Source organism: Podarcis bocagei, assembly GCF_964188305.1.
Source record: "Podarcis bocagei genome assembly, chromosome: 2".
Taxonomy (NCBI): domain Eukaryota; kingdom Metazoa; phylum Chordata; class Lepidosauria; order Squamata; family Lacertidae; genus Podarcis; species Podarcis bocagei.
This window is the reverse complement of record NC_138126.1, coordinates 92,198,345-92,222,656: the sequence shown is the minus strand read 5'-3', so window position 1 is coordinate 92,222,656 and position 24,312 is coordinate 92,198,345. Positions and strand designations below refer to the sequence as shown.

Here is a 24,312-nt window from a genome sequence, read left to right as displayed (position 1 = left end):
GTGCATAGGCGCCGACTCCATGGGGCCTGAGGGGGCCCGAGCCCCCTCAAAAATTCGTTTGGGGGGGCTCCGCCCCCCCAATAATCTCGGGCGCCCCTCCAGCAGAGCGCCACGGCCGCCCCTCCCCCAGCCCAAAATGCACAGGGTCGGGCTGCATGCCTCCTGCCCTCCCTCCCGAGCAAAAGCTCCACCCAATTTCCTTCGGAGCTGATTAATAGGTGCAGCACGCTCTCCCCTATTCGCTCACGAGGTGGCGCCACTTTATCTGCATATTCATGAGCTTATTTATTATTCATGAGCTTTCGCGGGCTCCCCCAATATTTTTTATAAGTCGGCGCCCCTGATTAGGTGCCAAACCAGATGCACCTCAAGCATTCTGAGCAACAGCAGGGCGTGTTGTTCCAGTCCCCTTTCCTATCCAGCTGGGTTTCTGAATTCAAACATATGAAAAAGAAGTGGGATAGTTTTATGAAGATAATATTAGGAAAAGCTTCCTAATCATAATTGTTCTGGATTATGGCTACAATAAACAAACTCAGTAATAACTGGTAAATGAAATAAGTTTCTGAAGGGCTTAGCCCTCTCCGCAAAATCTCAAGAGGAGACAAGTATCTTAACGAAGAGGAAGGACTGTAGTTTAGTGGTAGACAGGGGCGCATCTACTATGAACTAATGAAGCTTAAGCTTCAGGGCCCTTTAATTCTGGAGGGGCCTCAGAATAAACTATAGTCCACACAGCTTAAAAGTTTGGGGTCTAGTAGACCCAGTTTGAGTCACACAACTGAAAGTGATTATTTTATTTTTTTTGTTGTATATATTTCAACAATCCCAAAGTTTGAGAGTCAATAGCACAGATGTTGTAAAGGGGTTGTGATTTGCCCAAGCTTCAGGGCCCCAAAAATGGAGGTCTGCCAGTGGTGTTGGAACACATGCAGAAGCTTGCAAGCAAGGCCAGGAAGAATTCCTATCTGCAACCTGGAGAGCTGCTGCTTGTCCATGTAGACAATCCTGAGCTGGAGGGACCGATCTTCTATCTCCACATAAGGCAGATTCCTACACTCTGATCTTGACAGGGACTGCTGGGGTTAGCATTCCAATGCATCACTGCATCCTTGAACACAATAGCCTTCGAGAGCCTTTCCAAATGTGGAATTGCTGCTATGATTCTAAGCTTTTTGTCTTTTTAGCAGAGGCGAATTAAAGATGCACACAGAGCGGTAGAGTTGCACAACACAGAATACATTGTGAAGGAGGGGGACATGACACAGTTTTCTGAACTGAAATTTCAAACAGAATACATCACAAACATAAATACGAATGTGCCAGGCCTGGGGTTCACAGCGCCATGTGATTAAGCACCAACTGAAACCAATGCAGACAATAGGCACTTGGATCTATGGACAATAATACTACAGGAAGGTCTGACTATTTCAAACAAAGTGAACTATTATCTCCCTTAGGAGCAGCAAGGGCTTCTAAGTTTTGAAAAGCACATCAACTTAAAAAAGAACAGTTCAGAACTGGAATCTTTGTCTAGCGGCTGCTGCTATTAGGCGTCAGTGGACATGGGGGTACTTCCAGCGAAGGATGGCACCATCAGCGCTCACGCTCACAATGTATTTGTTGTTAGGGCAGATCTTCAGGCGGGTGATGCTGCCACTGTGGCCAACCCCAACAAACATCACTTCACCCTCGTTGTAATCCCACACTTTCACTAGGTGGTCATCACCTCCTGAAGGGGAGAGAAGAAAGGAAGGTTAGACTTTGTGAAAGACTGCCAGCAATCCACTGAAGGAATAAGCAAAGAAAAGGGGCAGCTGCAACAAAATGCTGCAGTTTGGAGAGCTCCTGCTCAAGGTTCCAGGCAGCCTACCCATGGCAATGTATTTCAGGAGTCTCTAATCCATCAGCACCAACATGTCCTCGGCAACACACAACCCTTCATGCTTACCAAGGCTCTCCCAATTTTTATTTTTATTTTTAAAAGATTGGGGGTATTTTGTTGGGAGGAATTGCTTTCCTCTTCCATGTTTTTGTTTTGGGAGGGCGTGGATGTTTTGCCTGGGTTTTGGGGGGAGGAGGTGATTCTGAGCATTGCGTCTTTTGTCTGTCTGATCAATTATTTTGTGGTGCAGGAAGAGGTTCTTAGCTTTCCCAACGTACTCCCAGGCCCCAAAAGGTTGGAGAACCATCGGCACCATCATTAAGTCATCTGCACCACTTCATCCCCTCTAACAGTCAGCACTCTGAGCCAGTTAAGTCTACTCAGCCCTCAGTGAGTTGCTTTGGGTTTCCTCTCTCCTCGGGATATTTTCCAAAGAGTTATTGTAGTTATGCAAACCTTTGACTTCCCCCAAGGCTGCTGATACCTTTGTTTTGTGTGTGGGTAGTGCCATTTTGGAACCAAAAGGATCCATACTCAGAGAAAGGGTATATATAGAATGAATTTTGGGGCTAAAATGGGCTGGGAAATGGTAGTCAGAAGTGTACGTTGTGCAACATGAATGGAGGAAGGGAGCCACGAGCATGATACATGAATGAAGACTATGGGGAGCAACTCCCTAATCCAACAATGGATTTCAACAGGGACCTCAGAGTGCAGTCATTCACGATAATGATTATCATAGAAGCCTATACAAGTCTACTCAAAATTAAGCACCATTGAGTACAACTGAGCTTATTCCCAGGTAAATGAGTATAGGATTGCAGCCTTTCAGAAGTAGCCCACCACCACATTTTTCAAAGTCAAATCTCATTTTCTTTCTGGCCTTTACAGAGTATATCTGATTTCTTTAGTTTCAGTTCTCAATAGCACAAGATCTTGTCAGGAATGAATGAGAAAAGGAGCAAGTATCTCTGCAGAAGGAGAACAATGCCTCTCCAGTATAAGGTTCATTTTTTAAAATTCAACGTTACCAGTGACAAAGACGATTCCATCTGATGTAATATCCATCCCATTGATAGAACCGGACAGGGAGCCCTCCAGGTCTCTGATTGGGGACCCATCAAACACCTCCCAGTAACCAATCTAGAAACCAGAAGAAAACCTGTGTGAGAGAGCCTTCCTCTGTGCAGCAACTATTTCATACATTTACTCCAAGAGATGTCTGAGACATGCAGCCGGGTACTTAGGCAGTAACGCGTCTTGCTGGGCTCATGTCCCAGTGTTACCTTTACTCACCTTCCGGTCTGTGCCACTTGTAATAAGCTGGTGCTCATCAGGATGGTAACACACACATTTGAACAAGGTGTTGGCCAAGATCATCTGACGCCTCATGAAGCGACTGGGGGTGGGGAGAAAAACACCCAGTGTTTCTGAGGTTACGTATTGTTAGGTTTAAGCAGAGCCCTCCACCAACAACTCTTACTTTTCAGACCCTGATCTACTGATCTGTGATTTATAAAATAGCCAAGTCCCCTTCAGCTGCAGAGGCATGCACTGAAATCCCAGAAGTCCCTGGAGTCCACCCTGCTTTCTCTTTTCTTTTTTGTCTCTTCAAGATAACCCTCTTAGTTGAAAGAAGAAATTAGCACAATACTGTGGCTGCAGACAGCCACGATTCCAAGCAAGAAGGGCCTTACACAAGATCCCAGATAATGCATGATCCGTCGATACTGGCCGTGACACACTCCTGGTTATTTTTCTTGATCTTGATGCATGAAATAGAAGAGATGTGCTCTTTCATGACCTCTTCCAGTTTGCGCGTCTCCTTGCCAACCTCCCATACTCTCACCTGTAACCCAAAAGCGGAATCTTCAGAAAATGCATTTATATAGTGTCTTTCTCTAAGTGCTTTATCTTGGCAATCTATAAATATCCCGTATATTTGGGGGCCAGTATCATTATCCCCTGTTATAATGTGGACTATAGTTGAGGAATTGGTCTGCTTAAGGCTACTTGGGAGAAAGCATTCATGGCTGAAATGAAATTTCAATGTGGGGCTTGAGCTTCATAGGCTCTTGGGTCTGCTCTGCCACAGGATATATACACCACAGAGTTATTCAGCATGCAATGGCGCACAACTGGCCATGTGTCTCATTAAAAAGAAATGTGTTGTAGGTAGGAATCCATCAGTACAAAAGTTGGTGAAATCTGCAAAGGAGATCCAAGGACTTTGAGGGCTCATTACCTGGCCTTCGCCTCCACCACTGATGATTCTTTTGCCATCACTTGTGGTAGCCACAGCCGTCACACCCATGCTGTGAGCATGTTCGATCACGTACATTAGCCGCCCAGTTTCTGGGGTGAAGGCACGGATCTTCCCATCATTCCATGCTAAAATAATATAGAAAGATTTTGCTAAGTCTCTTCTACTTTTCCTTCCTTCACCTGGTGTTTTGCTACTTTCACGGTCATTATGGCTGGAAGCAGCAAGAAAACACACAGTTCTGCTACAGAGCTCGCCAATGTCCAGATCACATGGCTTTGATGACCTGCTCTCGCCAAGGAAAATGCTAAGGAAAAGATATGGCACTCACAGCATCACTCTTCAGCAGGTGATTTCTATGTAAGAAGCTGCAGCCACAGAGTTTAGGTCTGTGGGGATTCAACAAAACTATTCTCTCTCCGTTCCATGATTCCAAATTATGCAGTGGACAATTGTAGCTCAATTACCCATAAGGCAACAGCAGTAGTTCTACAAAGACCTTAGAAAGCACTGGGCAGAATCTAATGACAGAAGGACAATTTAAACATAGGGCAACTGACTGTGGATACAATTCTACAATAAACTGGAACATGCAGAATGTATTTACCTGAAATGATGCTCTTGCCATCCCTCATAAAATCTATGGCATGGCAGGTCATGTTGGGGACTGTTATTCGTAGCAGCTCCCTGTTTTCAGGTGTATACCACACACGGATATCATTCTTGGAGCAGGTGGCAAACAAGTCAGATGTACCACTGTGGGAGGCAGAGAATCTGGCTTAGGAAGATTCAAACAGAATTGCTGCTAACTCTCAATAACCATAGTATTAAAATGCCAGAGCTGAGCCACTGGGCCATATTCCCCTGAAGGCCTTTCTCATTCAGAACGCCCAACATAGTCATTTTGAGAAGAAACTTGACGTGTCTAAGTCCAGCTCAAAAGTGAATGTTATAATCACATTATAGCAAATCCACACAGTGATAATTAAATGACCATAATGGAGAATAATATCTAACCACTTTCAAACTGGCTCTCAAGGTAATTCAGAAATGGATGAGAGCTTGAATGTCACAGATCTGGTGATTTGCCCAGTGAGAGAAGATAATAGATATGAAGCATGTAGAATACCATGACTCAATGGGTGAGCTTATTACTTGCCACTTTGACTGGTGCTACTGGTGTATTACTAGTTCCGGGCAATTCTGATGGAAACCAGAGCAGCAGCTCTAGGGAGCAGGTGTGAGTAGAAAAAGGTAAGGGACTTGTTACATTTCCCCCTCCACATGTTCAAAACCTCCAGGTTGACTGCTCAAAGGAGTTGCTGGATCTGGGGTAGGGCAAACCCTTTCCCTAATGCTGGACTTGGACTGAAAGCCCTTACAGCAGGGATGAGGAACCTGTTGCCCTCCCAATGTTGTTGAGCTCCACTTCCCATCAACCACAGCCAGCATGGCCAATGGTCAGGGATGATGGAAATTGCAGTGCAGCAACATTTGTAGGCCCACAAATGCCCCAAACAGAGAGACATGTGCTAAGAATGTGCTAAGCATGTGCTAATTATGTTAACGCCCCAGCTTTGAGGACATTGCATTTCAGTGCCCTTCATGGCTATCACACCTTAGCTTCCAGTCATGTTTCGTTACTCCCATGAGCTCTTTACTTCCATTCCACTTAGAAGAAATAATCATAATCATAATCATAATATTTATAGCCCACCTATTTGGCTGGGTTTCCCCAGCCCCTCTGGATGGCTTCCAGCAGAATAATAATGATCAAGTGGTATATAAATGCCTTAAACAAATAAATAACCCCTCATAATCTTTGCTTAAAATAACATTATTCTGTCAATCTCATACTAGAGTCAAGCAGTCCATCCTCTATACACAGAACAGTAGAATACTACAATCACTTTGAAGTATTTCAGAATAAGTCAAGACAGAAAAGAATAGTTCACAGGTTGCACTGTATCCTGCTCAGAAAGAGAAAAGAGATGAGTAATTCAAGTGAAAGCAAACAATAGCCATTCCATCAAGCTCATCTGAACAGCTCTCACACAGGAGGCATGAATCACACGCAAGCGTCAGATTACTGTAAACCTCACAGGGCTGTCTCATTAAACAGAAGATATGTCTGTGGGCACTCCGATGACAAGGGCGACCTGCAATTGTTCCCAGCACTCGTCTTGATGTAACTTAGCAAAATGTTTGACATTGCATGAAAGGTAGGGCAAGGGAGACAGCTGTGGCCTACAAAACCCACCGTGTCCTTCTGCCCCATACTGCCAGGCTCCATTTGCAGGAGACAGCAACTGAACCATCATTTCGAAGAAATGTCACGGTCTCAGTACTGACAGCAAATGGGAATTCACCTGCCTATTCATGAGGGGAATTCAAACAGATGATGAGCTAGGACAGACAGCACAGCATATGGCACACCCAGAATCTAACCAAGCAAAACACCTTGTGAAACACAACATTGCCACTGCAGTGCTAGCCATGGATTAATTTACATTCAGCGCTTTAGAGGTGGAAAAGAGGGCAGTCAGACTTGCAACAATAAATAAAATGCCATTCAACTGGCTGCAATGCATCCCTGTTTCTTTGTTGTAAGCTGCTTTCAGCATGAATTTTGGGTGGGAAAGTGGCATACAAATAAAATGAATGGATGAATGTCCCAGCTACTTGGGATCAGATTTCTCCCAATGTGGCTCCCACATTTCCATGAACAGATTGGCCACATGGTGGGTGCAATTGAAGTGGGTCTTTCTCATGGGATCAGTCAAAATAAAAAAATTCCTTCCAGTAGCACCTTAAAGACCAACTAAGTTAGTTCTTGGTATGGTCTTTAAGGTGCTACTGGAATGATTTTTTTTATTTTGACTATGGCAGACCAACACGGCTACCTATCTGTATCATGGGATCAGTGTGATTCTGCACACCTGACTGAATCAATTACATACAACCCCAATTATAGGGGAACTTTTCATGAAAAAAATAGCTTCCATGAAGCTGGGGGCTGCATGCAAAGGACACCTTAGAAATGAAATGGAATCTTTTCACAGAAATGCTCCAAAGGCCTTGCAGACCCAGAAAGAACATGAAGAAGACTGTGCATATAAATCTGTGTATAAATCTACTTGCAGTGCAGAATTTGGCAGGTGTCTAGTCATTACAGAAAGGTAAGAGAATGTGAGGGCCATATTTGCTGAAACATCAATGAGCAAAGCAAATTTTATTGGAGAGCAGCACTGGCAAGAGTGTAAACCCCCCCCCTCCGCCAAGCTCCTATTATGTGAGTATCCAGCTGATTCTTTCCATTCATCCTTGCCCAAAGTATTCTATTCTCTAAATTCTCTTCTTTTCCCCAGAATGTGCCAAACCCAGAGCACTGGGATTGAATAGACCTTGGGCTTATTAGAAAGAACCACCAATTTGAGGGTTGCTTCCAACATTATTTCTTTGCTGGCTGTGCTCACATCTTTTCTGGGAAAACATATGTGTGCATTATGTTTTCCCATGCATCTTAATACATTGGTTTGCATGCCGATGTCTTTGAAAATAACATAAGCAGAAATGCTATGATACATCTCTGTGCAGTGTCAGCATAGGGCGTCTTATCCAAAGCTCCAAGACAGAGCTATTGTAACCATGCAGAGAAAGCAGAGAGAAAACCTACAAAGAATCAGATAGTAAAACCACAACCTAGTGCACACCAGATGTTTAAGACTACAACCCTCCAACCCCATTTGCTTTCTTGTCTGTCCTGCTTCCTGGAATTTCCTGCAGGCTAGAGCCTACAGTTTACTAGCTGGTTTTGTTAACCCTAAGTAAGTGCCCCCCTTTGCAAGTCACTGAACATACAGGACCATCCAAAAGATTAAGATTGCTGTCTACCAAACCCACTGTACCTTGTACATATATGCAGGATTAACAAGATTCTTTGGATCATACTTACTATGGAAAAATGATATCATGGATGGCCTCATTGTGGCAGGTGGCTATGAGCTCATCCCTAAAGTCCGAATATGAGAACCGATAAATCTGTGCCTCCTCAGTGCCCACAAAAAACTGGTGCCCCTGCCCTCGTGGCGTGATGGATGTGACACCACCTTCCAGCTGAACTTTTCTGTAAAGCCAAAAGAAAGTTTGGTACTGAAAATGACTTTTTAAAAAGATCATTCATCCTACCCAGGCCTTGCTTGTTTAAGTTAATGTTTGTTTTCGGCATTGTTATCCTTTCTTCCACCAATAGCCCATGGTAGGACCTGGCTTCAGTACTCGGTCTGTAAATTGAGAGATTAGGAAGCATTTAATGTTCCTGTTTCTCCTATTAATTGTTGTTGTTGTTATTATTAATGCTTCTTTGTGATTTTTTTTAATCATGTTCCGGGGAAAAGCTGTGGATATTTTCCATAATCTATTAACTGAAATTGGATGAAAAATAAAATTGGTTTATTTTTGAGCACAACTGGATGACAAGAATACACTTTAACAAATCTATAGTTCTGCATTGGATTTTGTGAACTGAAAGCCATCAAATTAAGCTAGCAACTCTTGTGTAAAGATCCATATTTAGTGATTTTGGTCTGAAGCTCTCTTGACAAAATGGAACTTCTAATTTCATTTTCCAGTCAAAAGCTCTCTTTTCTAGTGGTCTAGCTAAGAGCACCAACACTCTATTCTTTAGTTTCTCTGCTTACAAAGTAGCAACTAAATGTATTTGACATTCAAAATAAAATTCAAATTTTGTTTTAATAAATTCAAAACTGACTCACTTCACCCCACGGAAAAAGTAGGTGGCATAATGTAATCATACACATTATTTCCATGTTGAATGCAACTACCAGGGTGCACTAATATCCTTGCTAATGAATGTTCAGAAACTCACTTTATTACTTTATAGTTTGATTCTGAACAAAGAGCTACAATTCCAGCTCCTGTACCAATGACTAAGTCTCCCGTCTTCAGCAATAGCAAAGATGTCACTCCCTGTAGGGGGAAAAAAAGCAGGATTAAGACACTTATATGCTAGCCAAATCACTGTATTTGTGCAGGATGATTGGACAGATCAGAGTATTTGCCTTGCAATCTGAGGTGGTGTGTATGCAATTAAGATTACTCTTTTACCAGTGCTGACTTATCAAAAGAGGGAAAGTTGTTGTTATTCAGCAATGTAAAAATAACCAAGGAAAGAAACACCTTTTACAGCTCTATTCATATCAGATTGAACACCACCTCCCTGGACAGACAAGCACATTCATTTTATGTGGTCCACTAGTATTTGTGGTAAGCACATAAAATGTGCATTCCCCAACACAAAGTGTGAATCTGCAGGAAGTGGGAGCTTCACAGTGTTCAGGTTCAGCAGGCTCTTCCTGCATCTTTTTCTGGGTGGTGGTGTGTGTCTCCCCTTCACACTGCATGCACTTAGGTCAGCCTTTTCCTGAGAAGTCACATAAAATGTCAAGTGCCTTTTAGAGTTTAAGATCTAATTCATGAAAATATAGACATAAATTTAGGAGGTGGACATTAACAGGATGAGCTTTTGAGAATGGATAGACAGGACATGTAGGATGCTGAATGACAATGAAGAAGGGAGGACTGTGAAGCAGGTAAGAGGAAGATCACGACGAGAAGTCTTCATTAAGATTATTTACATGATAAGAGAGTGTTCTCTGAGTGTTTCATTGCTCATTTAGCAGTCACATAAGAACTTCCTTCCTGAACCAGCTTAATAGTTTATGCAGCCCTCTATCTTCTTCCCAAAATGTCTCCATTTGTCATTTCTGCATTTATTTCAGCATAGGGAACCAATGGATGATTCTCCTCCTCCCTTGATAATTTCCAGGTTTTTACTGCCAAACACTATGGGACACCCTCAGCAATCTTAGGTCTGATTTGTATCGCAGAGGAGGCTAACCTGAGGCCCACCAGATGTTGTTGGTATAATGACCCACAACTCACAAAGACTATGAGTTGTGTGGCAGAGAAGAACAAGACTTCAGCTTTGTCCTTGACAGAAGAACTTCCAGGACAGCACAGCCCCAGCTAAGGGACAGAGCCTTGCCAGTCTCTTCCAATTTGAAGGAGACCCCCAGTGCATCATTGTCTTTCCAGCTCCATAGGGGTAAAAGGCTGCAGAACAAGGTCCCTCAAAAACCAGCAGGCAGCAAAGATACCATGGAAGGATATTGGAACTATCCAAGGTCCTGCAAGTGTTCCAAGTGCTTTCAGTTCCTGCCTTGGCATCTTGGTGGGGCACTGCTGAACTTTCCATGAGCCTTGAGCTATTGTAGTTTAAGACAGTTGAATTTCAGCTCCCATCAGCACCAATCAGAATGGCCAATGATCAGGGAAGACAGGAATTGTAGTCCAAAATCATCTTGAAGATAACAGGTTCATCACCCCTGTCATGTATGCAGCCAATCACATGAACATTTATGAGCAGAGCTCTTGTGAAGTCTGGGTAAACACAACCTCATAGTCTTCCTCAAACTGACAGTCCAAAACATCTGGAAGACACAGCTCCCATTATCCCTGACCATTAGGTTTGCTGTCTGGGGTCGATGGGAGTTGTAGTCAAAAACATATTGGGGGGGAGGGGCAACAGTTTGGAAAATGTCATATTGTTTCAGTGTTCCAAGATGTAGGGTTGCCATATTTCAAGAAGTAAAAATCCAGACATCCCAAAAAATTGTTGAGGTGTTTTTTTTAGGAAAATGCCCCCAAAACGTGATTTCTGCTGCCTTCCAGAAATTCCCACCGAATTACCAAATGTAATGCCCTTCTAAAACAAAGAGGCATAGAAGAAACATCTGTGAATGGTGTGGAACAAATTATTAGCCAAATGGTAGGTGTTCCTTCTCTCTATAAATTATTATCCAGAAGCAGGATTACTTTTAAACACAAATCTTTCTTAGGGGTGTCAATGGGACTTTACAAGTGTCCAAATATCAAATCCACATCAGCTCTGTTTTTTGATATGTTGCAGGATACTACTTCCTAAGACAGGACTTGGTTTGAAGAAGGAAAAAAAAAACCACACAGTTGGCACAATTACATATAAACTCTCTTACATTTGAGAAGTTTCATGATGACAGGTTTTCACTACCTTGCTAGGTAATGTGTGGTGTTAACACAATCCTGTCAGGGCTTTAATTTTCCTGGATAGACTGCTGACATCACTCAGTCCTAAACAGCTTGACTTGGAAGCAAGTTCCAATTATTGCAACGGAATCATATCAGAAACCAACTAACAGCTACCAAAAAAGAGAATCTTCAGACGGACAAGGCCTGCCTATGATGACTGTACCTTGAATCACAGTGAGAAAGCAGATTGCTTTATAATCCACACTTGTTATTCATAATGCTCAGTAGTTCATATTAATGATGCAATACTCCACTTTACACCCTGCCATTTCCCTTGTGAGCTAAACACAAAGGCTGCTGGATGGCTTAACTTTTCTTTTATTATTTACTTGTTACACAAAGAAATCACAGCCATGACTGATTCCGATTACAAGAGATAACTTCCAAGCCAAATAAAGCTCACTTATTTCCCTGCAGGAAAATGAAGCTCTGCATCCATCCTAATTGCTTTCAAATGTAAACATCCCAATATCTCTGATAACCCCTTTCCAAGACACACAATTCTTTCTTTTTACTTGAATAATTCAGGCTGCAATGTGTCTATAATGAAATGCCTTTTTCCTTACTTTGCTTTCAAAGCATCTTTCATCGTCAGTTGAAAATAAAACCATATCCAGATAGTTACAGTATTGATAACTCGGTAGAGAACATCTCTGCTGCCTGCTTCAATGCATTTCCTATTAAACCAACTATAAAAAATCCCAATGTTTTAAATGGCAATATAATTGTTTTGTTTTATTTCTTTTAAATCTGAAGCCCACCCTTCATCGAGTTAATGATCCCAGGGCACGTTACAGCATGAAAAGATTTTTAAAAAGATCTGTTGGAAATTCAAGCCTTCTGAGGAGAAACTGGCCACTCTCCAGGCACCCGGCTTGATCTCCTTGTTGACCTCCCTGTCTGCGTTTCCCGGCAGGATACAGGCTAGGTCGCGATCGGCGATCCTCCTCAGCGTGAGAAGGACACACCAGTCTTCCCTGCTCCCCCCAGGGAGGGGAAAGAGATAGACAGAAATGTATTTACATGCCTTTATTTCTGTCTTTGCAGCATTACAGAGAAACGCGTCTGCTCTCTTCAAACTCCAACAGCAGAGAGAGTAACTCCACCTCCTGTACTTCCTGTACAGGTCAAATTACACTCTGAGCTAAATCCGGTGTTCAGCACTGTGAATAGACTGTCCCTCTGTTCCCACAGTACAGTCCCAACATTCCCATCATGTTTTGCTTTCCAGCCAGCTGCAGCTCGCTGCCACATTGCTCCTTTTCCGTAACAAGATCCCAGTCAAAGAACGAAAGCAGATAAAAGATAATAGTCCAAACCATCACATATTATTCTAAACTGTCTTAAACCTACTATAGTTGACCCCCATTGTTTAACAGATCAGCTGAACACCATTAAGTAAACAAGGCTGGTACCAGCTATATTTCAGAAGGGAAGGGCATTCCATAAGTGGGGGTCACCACAAAGAAGGCCCTTTCACACATTACTTCAAGAAACAGCTACCCTGGTGAAGGGTCAGAAAGAAGGGCCTATCCTGAAGATCTTAAAGACTGGACTTGGAGTCTGGAAACAATCAGCTACATATTTAATGGGGGAATATATTCAAAACTTAAATAAATAAAGGGATTTATGTGAATGAGGTTACTTGCTTTAATTTTAATTTTTTGTAGCATTTCATTCAGTAGATGTTACTGTAGTTTGTTATATTTAAAATGAATTAGGAAGCTCTGCTAATGAGATCCAAATTTGATAAAGTACTGAGCTCCAGAAACCAGCATGAGTCTCCTTGTGTGCTATTTACAATGTTTTATAGAAAACATGTTTTCATGTACATTGTATCTGAAAGCTGAGGGTTGTTTTTTTAATTAAACCAATTGCCTGTCTTGTGCTTCTGATGATATGGCTGAATCTCTCATAAGTCTGAAAACTAGAGAAAGAAGAGGTGAAGATATAGCAAATAAATAATATTTAACAGGTGTTTGGTGACTGGAGATATTGCTTCATGTCAATTATTTGGATTGTGATGTTCTGCTCCAGTTTTATAGGCCTATGATATCAAATCAACCATTAACATGTCTCTGGCCCATGTGTGTCATACATTAACAGGTAGCATATCCTGGGTCCTTCAGACATTATGTTAATGGAGTACACGATCATGAAATAGAATCTCTTTCTAATGTTTTCGTTGGCTCTAGAAAACTACTGCCTGGCTTTAGAATAAAGAATATTTGAAGGACAGTATACTTCTTCTATCTAGTCTGTGCAAATGAGTAAGAATTAACTTGCACATCTCAAACTGTTAAGAACCATCCAAGCTTTGCATCTGTCATCAGATTTTGTCATTTATGCAAAAGACTTATAAAGAACAGAACATGAGGCTCCTAAATTACAGTTGATGAACAAATATATATCTCCCTTTGAATAAAGATTATGACTGATTTACTCACTACAAAAAGTAATTGTCCCTAGTGTGATGTCATGCACATTGAGCACCACTGACTTCAAGTGATTGGGTATTGTTGACTTTGTTGATTGGATCATGTATTGTATTCTGTCTGAGTACACTGCAGTTGTTTTACTGTGCTTGCCATTGTGATTTTGAATATTTTTTTATTTTCTTATTTTATGACTGGAAGCTGTCTCAAAGCTGCTTGATGAAGATGATGATGATGATGATGATGACGACAACGATGACGATATGAGCACAGGCCCTGGAGGCGATACAGTGGTACCTCAGGTTACATACGCTTCAGGTTACATACGCTTCAGGTTACAGACTCCGTTAACCCAGAAATAGTGCTTCAGGTTAAGAACTTTGCTTCAGGATGAAAACAGAAATTGTGCCCCGGCGGCGCGGCAGCAGCAGGAGGCCCCATTAGCTAAAGTGGTGCTTCAGGTTAAGAACAGTTTCAGGTTAAGTACGGACCTCCGGAACGTATTAAGTACTTAACCCGAGGTACCACTGTAATTATTTGCAAGATGGGATGAAAAAGATAAAGGAATGAATCCTGGTACCATTTTTAAAAAAGAGTCTTAGGACATCTTAGAAGCTAAAACAAATATTGTGGCATAGGCTTTTGTTGGATAGAGCCTACTTCATCATACACATTTTTGTGGCTAGATCTATATCAGGGGTCTGCAACCTTTAAGACAAAAAGAGCCACTTGGACCCGTTTCCGAAGGGGGAAAAAACTGGGAGCCGCAAAACCACTGTGACATTTAAAACAAATATATCTCCGGAGCCGCGATCTGACAGCGGGCGGGAAGGTGACGTCGGGACAGTGCGTGACTAACGCATGCACCGCCCCCATGCGAAGACACAGCCAGTACAGCGCCCGCCACAGTGGGGAGTGTCGGGGCGCACAATGCGCCTCCTCCCCTCGCTAGTATCTGCCCCGGAGCCGCGGCAAAGGTGTAAAAGAGCCACATGCGGCTCCGGAGCCGCGGGTTGCAGACCCCTGATCTATATGAAATACCATGAGTATAGCAGAGAGAATAATGTACCTTCCTTCAAGTTATTACTTCATGTATGTAACAAAGCTCTAGTCCACAAAAGCTTACATGTTTAATCCTCTATAAACATATAGAAATATGTGTTTAATCTTAAAATGCCTCAAGAGTCATATCCTGCAAAACACACACACAAAGAGATATAGAGCAAAACACATATAGATTATGTTAGCAAGACTCCTCTAGGTCAGCATTCCACAAGCTGGTGCCCTCCAGATGTTGGACTACAACCCCCATCAGCACCAACCAGCATAGACAATTGGTTAAGAGTGATGGGGGCTGTAGTCCAACAACATCTGGAGAGTACAAGTTGAGGTGCTCCAAGTGAGCAGTCCACATCCAATCCATTGACATAATTTATTAGACTAGAATGGAGAGGGGAGATAATCACACTGCTAGCCACATGGTATTTTCCTACTCCCTTCTGTAGAGAAGAGATGCTACTCCTCTCACCATTTAATATTCAGTACCAGTCAATGCAGATGCTGTACAGTCATAGTTAGAAGGCTTATAATCTGCAAAAGGCACATGATGTAAAGGCAAGTATCATAGAGCAGTGAGTGAAATATCAAATCAGGGTGAGTCTAGAGTAACTCAGGAAAAGCTTTGCTAATGAAGCAGGTTTTCAGGAAGAACGGAGGAGAGAAGGGGGAAGCTTTCCTAATCACAGGATCAGCATAGCACAAGACATAAAGAATGGGAGAATGGGGAAAGGGAAGTCAAGAGCAGATCTGGAGCAATTCTGACTTAGGATGAAGGGGATGCATAGGAAAAAATGAGTGGGAGGACAGATATGATCGAGAAAAAATGTCAACAGAGAGCAAACAGAAAAAAAGTAAAGACTAGAATTCTGATACATAGCCAAGAGTCAGTGTATGTAATGAGGAAAAGAGCTGACATAATTATGAGAGTGTTGGGAAGGACAGCTTAATTTCACCAGGTATTCAAAATTGCCCACACAAAGATGCTACCATTTGGTCAGGTAGGCAGAGGAGCAGTTAGAAATATGAACAAATTTAGCACCCTACTAGGTGTTATGTCAGGAAACCCATGCCCAGATTCCTGTACTCTACTATACATAATACTAGTGCTTTTGTCATTCCTCCTAACAACAGTTCTGAGATATTAACTTTGGGTTACGTCTTTCATGCAGAAGGACCCATCTCTAACCCTGGCATCAACAATTAAAAGGATCAAGTGGCAGCTAGCACCAGTTAGCATGACAGTACTGAACTAGGTAGACAAACTGTCTGACTTTGTATATGGCAGTTTACTATATTCCTAATACTTACTGTTAGGGATCCCATTTTACAGTGGGAAACGAAGGTTGGGAGAGATTTGCCCATAGACACTTAGACATACCATAGTTTACTGGAGATGTTAACAAGTCGATGCCCAAGTATCAGGTAGTCCAGAGAAAAGAAGCTAGGTAAGTGGTTAAACTTCCCTGAAGATACATACCAAAAGGCAAGGCGGAGGTAAGCTCAGTCTACACCCAAATAACAAGTTGCTCAGAATGAAGGGTCCACCCAAAGTCAGGAGTTTTACACAGGATCAGATGCAACTATACTGGCACTTTGTCACCTGACACCTGCTAAATGTTTGTTACAACCAGGGCTTTTGTTCAGCCGGAACTCAGTTCTGAAACCTCTCAGGTGGGTGCCATTGCCATTATAAGAGAACAAGGGAGATGTTCATGGTTCTGGCACCTCTTTTTCTGGAAATATAGCACTGGTTACAACAGTTGGTTGTTGCTATACTATCTGCATGACTACACTCTCTGCTAGTGAGAGGTGGAGCACAGCAGCCACTTACCAGGCTGAATTTCTCCTTCACTGGGCCAAAGGTACTCATCAATGTGCTTTTTGTATTGAGTTTGAGGACATCACCAGTGGATGTCCCAATATAAAAATAACTGTCATCATCAGTCATCTGGAAAGAATGAAGAGGTGAAAGATTAGAAGCACACGCCACACCTTTTAAGATGACAAGTAGTCATAAATTCATTGTCATAATTTCTTTTGAGTAATATAGGATAGAAATTTGATGCCATCTCACATAGGACCTGGAAATCACAGGGGGAAAGGAGTTCTTCTGTGTCTTTATGTCTCAGACACTACTGCTGTTCAGCTTATCTATTTACACACTTGGAGACAGATGGATGCCAACAAATTTACTTAATTTATTAAATCGTACCCCACACCTTCTAAAAATATTTGTACTTGGCACAATTAAAAAAAGACTAAATTGCCAAAAAATACTACCAAGCAATGAAACAAGTGACAGCAAAGTAAAACACAACAGCGGAGTTCACTAAAGCAATCCAACTGTTAGATCAGCAGTCTGCTTACCATAGCACATGTCACTATTCTTTTCAGCTGCCCTGTTTGACACTCAGTTGGTCGGATTTTTCTGTTGGGTAAATCCAATTCCCATACGCGAATGGTTCCACTGCAGCCAAAAAACATATTTCAAAATTGACTCTAAATAGAAAAAAATGTCACACAAATTTCTTGATCATAGTATTCAAAGGTGAATCTACTATTTGTCTTCCACCTACCAATGCCTGGCAGCTTTGGAAAAGTATATGCCAACTAACGATGTGTCACTGCAGTGTATTAAGAAGCTAAACACAAACTCATTCTATTCTCTTGTTATCCAGGGACAGAAGGTGGAACTGGTTGCTTGATTAGATCATTTCAGAGAAAATAAATATATTTTCTGACCATAACATAAAGCTCCCACATACTACATTATTTTCTATGGAAACTGCCTGCAATTGGCTATAAGTAGTAATCATTCAAGATACAGCAAGCCCCAACAAAAAGGCAGGTGACTGATTCCTCTGCTTCATTCTCTATTAAAGCAGATGATTGCATACCATGAGTGATGAAAGAAAGAAACCAGCAATTTCAAAAACACCCTCCTTCCAGTATTAAAAGGCCACAGTGCAGAGCAATTTTACATTGCCCGGCCATTGTAAACGTTATAGGAGGTGTCTGCTGTACAACCTCTTGTTAATCGCAAAATTTGAAGATTTAGCTCTTTCTCAATACACTGGTAAGTTTAAAACTGGTGGAAATGCCTGTCAGGAATCCAAAACCATTCCATCATTACTACTACAGTGGTACCTTGGTTTTAGAACAGCTTAGTTTATTAACAACTTGGAAATAGATCGCTGGTGTTCCAGTTTGTGAACTTTGCCTTGGAAGCTGAACATGTTCCGCTTCCTGTTGAGTGTGTTCAGTTTGTAAATTGAGTTCCCCCGCTGCTAATCAGAGGCTTCCTGTTGAGTCTGTCAGCTGCTGAGTCCCAAGCACCCATGCAACACAGAGGTGATATCTGGAACTTTTGTTTTTGCTCATTTTTTGCATTTTTGTTTGTGTGGCTTTTTTAGTTTTTTTGACTGTGATTTGTTCTTCATTTTATGGGATTGACTTGTGACTGTGGCTTGTGACTTCATTTTTGTGACTTGTTTTGTGACCCAGTTCAGCTACTGATTGATTGATTGATTGATCGTATGACTGCAGAAATGGATAAAAGCCCCCCATCAAAACAATGACTATCATCAGTGTGCATAAAGAAAAAAAATAATTTTATTTTTAATCCTGTCTTATTTATTTTATAGTACAGCACATTGATTATTGCTTTCATTTTATGGATTAATGGTCTCATTCGATATTTAAATTAATGTTAAATTGCTGTTTTAGGGGTTGTTTTTAAAAGTCTGGAACAGATTAATCCATTTTGCATTACAGTGGTGCCTCACAAGACGAAATTAATCTGTTCCGCGAGTCTCTTCGTCTTGCGGTTTTTTCGTCTTGCGAAGCACGGCTATTAGTGGCTTAGTGGCTTAGCGGCTATTAACGGCTTAGCGGCTTTAAGAAAAAGGAAACAAACTCGCAAGACGTTTCGTCTTGCAAAGCAAGCCCATAGGGAAATTCGTCTTGCAGAACGACTCAAAAAACGGAAAACTCTTTCGTCTTGCACGTTTTTCGTCTTGCGAGGCATTCGTCTTGCAAGGTACCACTGTACTTTCTATGGGAAAGCACCCCTTGGTTTGAGAACGCTTTGGTTTTGAAACAAACTTCTGGAACGGATTAAGTTTGGGAACCAAGGTACCACTGTACTCAGGAACACTGAAGGAGAAGCCACTCTCTTCCTCATTCAGCATTCCTGCCATTCACTTTTGTACAATGAAAGAGATTTGCAGAGTTTGAAGTTCTAAAATGAAATGGGTGCCTTTGTCACAAACAAAGCCATACCTTCCAGCAGTAATGAACATTTCATCCCTGCAGTTGGAACACACCAGTGTGGTAGGGTTCCCAGCACTACGTGTAGCAGCAGGGCTACCGCAAATGGCCTCTTTCTTTGGGATGCTCCACACCACCACGCTGCCAAAAAGGGGAAATAATTTTTAGCCAGTCATCCATTCATTTAACATTGTTCTCTGGTCAGCTTACAGCATAACGTGATAAAATACAATGAAGAACTTCCCACTGAATTATGGCTCAAATGTAAGTATGCACAAAATCAGAATCTTAGAAGCGTGACACATAGAATTGGGTTCAGGCATAACAACAAACCATGGCATGGCATTACAAAAACAAGCAGTCAAGGAGCCTCAGTCTTGCGTGCTCCATCCTCCTCCCCTTGTACCTGCTGCTTTCAGATGCTGGTTTCTGATTCCCATTTACAGGGCAGGAACAAACTATAGGTTGCCAGTTCAGATAAAATGTTTCAAATCAGGAAGATAGGCAGAAAACCATGGAGAACAAGAGCTCCTTGACTCCTCATTGAACGCTAAACCATCATTTGACATCATTTGTTACATAGCTGTTTTAAAGAAACTGATTTTTCCATTTTGAAACACTCCCCCTCCCTAAGTTAAACCCAACACTCAAAAGATAGTTGGGTAGAAGTGAATCTCATCTGGACTATTCCTTGGGACATGAGTACCTTAGAATTAGACTGTAAATTTAACTTTGCCAGTGAATAGGACTGAGGCTATTGACTACAACATCACTGCAACATCACAAAACATATTGATGCCAATATTTCAGGTGTTGCAAACAGATACACTGTTATCAGGACCCAAACCTGGTGGGGGAAGATACACTTTACTGGGACTGAGATCAAGGTGGGGGGTGTCCAGCCTAACTTATTTTGCTGTATTAATGTACAGTACTTAGTAGTTAGATGTTGTGAGACTTGCTGGCGTCAATCAGGAGTGTTAGGGTAGAACAAGCACCATTGTGAATAATATGTGTGTGTGTGTCCAGGCCTCCAGGAGCCCACCCACCATTGGCATTATATTTTAGTCTGCTTTATTACTTAACTCACAAAGACTGAAGGCTGATTCTCTTAACCCTTATTTTTATATTTCTCTTACATTTGTGTGAAGAGTTAGAGATAGAAAGGCCAACAGTGTAAACAGTAAAACTAGAACAGTCAGACATGATTTTGACTCATTTAACTGACAGACCAGTTTGCAGCAGCTTTGTCACTTGTGCATATCAGCCTCATTTCAAAATTACAAATACATCATCTGCTAATTTCTCCCAGCTTCCACACATGCATCGTTGGGAAACACATGAGTAGGGAAAAGTAATGTTGGAGTTGTTCTGAAAAGAACTCAAAGCAAATAAATGGAAACAGACATAGACAGACAGGCATAGACAGGGGTTGTCATCTACTTCACATTTGATTCCTGGTTTATATAATGAAAAAGAAAAAAAAGCCACTTTTCAATTAATGTTACCTTCCATCATCCTGACCTCCCAGCGATACTAGGTAAAGGTCATTTGGAGAGAATGCTAGACTTTCAATTTTACCCTTGTGAAGTGATAGCCGAGTCAACATCTCTTTTTTCTGGTAATCCCATAAAATTATATCAGCCTGGAACACACAAAAATAAGTATCAGCATATTAACAACACTTAGGTCAGTTCCAAAACATGTGATGTGAAAGATACTGGAACAAAGCAAGACATGAAATTTAAAAAGCCATAAACAACTCATCTTAAACAGCCCTACAGATCAGCTACAGGCTTACTGAGTAAGAGAGCTTGCTGTGAATCAGTTACCTAACACAAGCATATCTCACTTTAAAGGCAAATGGCAGGGCCAAGAAGAATGTATCGACACAAGGCAGAAGTGCTGAAAAACATGAATGCTTTGACGTGATCCATATTTTTAAAGTATTGTCAAGTTTCTATTCAGTCTTCAGTCTAGGTGTTTACACAGTAATTAAGCAACACTGTTGGCTTCCATATAAGGAAGTAAAAGTTTCTAAGGCAGAGATGGCTAACCTGTGGGCCTCCAGATATTTTTAGAGGTCCAACTCTCATCAGCTGCAGGCAGCATGGTCAGGAATACTGGGAGCTGTAAGCCAACATGGAGAACCACAGGTTAGACACTCTTGCTTGAAGTGATTTGCTCAGGGCCACATGGTATGCTATGAAGTAAATCAGAAATTCAACATCTTCCTTGTTGTTTAAAATTTGGCTTGAAACATCCCCCTCCGAATTGCATGTTTACAACTGCACTGGGCCCACATGAAAGTAAATAAAACAAGGTTGTTCAGAAGTATTGCTCATGGGTGTAATGTTATGGGACCTAAACCAGTAGGCACAACACAACCTTAAAGGCTAAACAACCAGGCCAGTATTGAGAAACCAGATATCAGAACCATGCTTTTGCTAGGTCTTTGTTTGCAGCATCCACTGGGTGTCCAATACATTTTTTAAAAGGTGTCCTTATCCACCTTGAATCCCATGAATGTGATCTGACCAGAAGCCACATAGGATCCACTTGAAGAAACCGTGACACAGGAGACATTGTTGGTGTGACCATGTAGAAAAGCCTGAGTGCGAATATTTATGCCTTGGACAATGACTGTGCAGCCCAAAGGGTAGATGAGGTGCTCTCGATCTGGGTGGCAGATGAGGCCAAAGGGGACATGCCCTATAAGCAAAGAAAGGACATGAAAGAGAAAGTCAGAGTCATACTCTAGGGAACTCTGAGCATTAGTTAGCTGCACTGAGGTGAGGGAGGGTTCTTCTTAGATACCTTCTACTTTGCTTTCCACATGCAGTAAATGACAGTTCATGATAAAACCGTATGAGCACAGGATGTCTGTTCCATGCTAACCCACGCTGCTCAGCATACAGACTGCTCTGCACTTCACAAGTGTTTGATAATGCTTCCTGCCACTCAGATTTTCTCCCAATCTCTCATTCCACTCTGCTCTTCCCAGACATTAGGGAATATACTGAACTGAATACAGAGTTTGATCTAGCCTAAAGTTTTAAGGCAGAACTCTGTGATCAGACCCTTTTTGATCCATACAGATTGGCTCCCAGTCCGCCCTACCTTTGGGCAGAGATCTAAGAGATAGAAGGTTGTGGTTCTCAGTTGCTTTAAATATTTAACCTATTTTTTCCCCCCAGTTGTGGCTTCTGGGAGAATGCTGAAGGAGCTCCCATTCCGCAGCCTGAACCGCAACAGGATTGCTGAAAAACATAGATGCTCAAATCTTTTCCTGCAACTCTGTGCTTCCTCCAAATCAAAACTCACAAGTCTCACTCACTCTGTGAACTGAACTCTACATTTTATGTCCCCACTAAACCCTTTAAAATGCAACTATTGTACTCACTTTCTGTAAAAAAATGCCCAGTCGCCAATGCTGGTTTTCCATTGTTTGCTTTTCATGGAAAGTTCCCCAAGGTGAGCAAGTATTCTGAACTGAAGCTCCTCCTTTAATATATTAGACTTACAGAGAATGCCTTCAGCCAGAGAGGGCATCTGGTTTGCTTCCAAGAGGACTTTAAAAGCACACCAAATAAAGCCCAGCAACTGATCACTCCTCCATATCCAGACCCCTGAACCAACTCACTTCTCATTTCTTGGTACTGCACCCTAAAGACTCCAATAGACTGTAAACAAAGCTCACTGAGGTTACGTCCCAGAACGTTATTTTATTTTCGTGTGTTGGTTAGACTTTCCCCTTGGTATGCTCAGAGCAACTCACAAAATAACCATTGCACAAAACAGTTAAAGCAGTTTGGTATAAAATCATAAGAGGCACAAGCTTTGTCACAGGAAAGCTTATTCTTGATTGAGAGACTTGGAAAACTGGATTTGGCCACTTCTCTCGGCCGCTGTCAATTATACGTCTTGCTGCTGCAGCAAGAATGGAAATGGGAAATGTAGGGATGGAAATGGGAAAGCTAGATTTATTAGCACTACCCCCCTTCCCCACAACTGGCGGGTAAAGTACGGTATATGCACGTGCAGAAGTATTTTTTTTTAATACTTATATCCCGCCATTCCACAGTTCTGAGAGACGGTTTTGAAAGCTACAGCTAGGAAAGAAGGCAGGTGCCCTTGGGCATGGGGTAAGACGGCCCTTCACCAGCTTCCGAAACCGGGGCGTCCCACTTCTCCAGGCACCCAACTTTGAGCCCCGGCACCTTTTCTTTCAGCGAGCGAGCACGCAGCGCCCCTGCCCCCTTCACCTCACTCAGGCACAGGCCACAACCTCCCCGCCCCTCTTCTCGCCTGGTACCATTGAAGCCGATGATCGCCTCCAGCTGGAGGCCTTCCAGATCTTCGTTAGTGGGCCCGCTCTCCCCGTTCGGGAGGGCCGCCATGGCCTCCTCCTCCAGTGCTCAGGGGCTGTGTACGGCCGTCGCCAAGGAAACCGCGCAGGCGCGCAGGAGGCCCGCGCGCTCTCACACGCCTCTGCCCCAGGACCTCTGCGCGCGCACGGGCTGGCGCCTCTTTGGTGGAAGCGAAGAAAGCCGAGCGTGGCTTCGGCCCACGGGAGGAGACGCGTCTCTTGGTTCCTTCTCCTTTTGAGGCGCCCGCAAAGCTACTCGGTTGGCGGGCGAGAGCGGACATCATTCTAGCTGTGTGGGATAGCAGTTCCTTCCTCCTGCAGACACCTAAGTGGGGACCTCGAGGGCTCCTTCTGACCAGATCATAATAACCCAAGCACGCTGTTAAGACGCGGGTGCGGAAGGGGCTCTCCAGGCTGCCAGTAGCCACCTGCCCCGCACCCCGGTCTTGATACTGTTCGTCCTGAATTTCAGGTCTTCCCCCCTCTCTCTCTCTCCTCTCCAAATGTATATGTTTGAAAAGGGGGCGTGAAAGGTCACGGATTTAAGCTCTGGGTTGCAAAACACAGGCAGATTTACAATTTTACGTGTGTGTGTCTGTGCCCGCACACACGTGTGTGTGTGTGTGTGTGCCCGCACACACGTGTGTGTGATATATTCCAGAGGCACCGTCCTGTTAGGCTGCGATAGGTTGCAGTGGATTGCTTTGAAGTCACTTCAACACTAGATGGAAATAAAATCCCAACCGCTCTGCCTTGCCTTGTCCTGTATTTTGTCAGAACAAAGGTGGCAACCCTAGTTGAACTTCAGTTCCCAGCTACAGCGCCTTTTGCCAATGGCCAGTGGAGAGGGTTGGTGGGAGTTGGAGTCCAGGAATATACATGG

At 42.6% G+C, this 24,312-nt stretch overlaps 1 protein-coding gene across 1 annotated transcript; it reads right to left on the bottom strand.

Moving 5' to 3' along the window:
• Positions 1-1,218: 1,218 nt before the first annotated feature.
• On the bottom strand, positions 1,219-23,520 carry CFAP52 (cilia and flagella associated protein 52). The gene is made up of 14 exons (XM_081184478.1): positions 23,376-23,520; positions 21,573-21,772; positions 20,569-20,705; positions 19,073-19,201; positions 17,159-17,258; positions 16,623-16,739; positions 9,037-9,137; positions 8,104-8,274; positions 4,756-4,904; positions 4,131-4,276; positions 3,583-3,734; positions 3,182-3,284; positions 2,917-3,028; positions 1,219-1,732 (listed from the first exon to the last, which is right to left on the bottom strand). Exons 1-14 carry the CDS (start codon positions 23,458-23,460, stop codon positions 1,557-1,559), a joined length of 1,878 nt encoding a protein of 625 aa, XP_081040604.1. The 5' UTR covers positions 23,461-23,520; the 3' UTR covers positions 1,219-1,556.
• Positions 23,521-24,312: the final 792 nt, after the last annotated feature.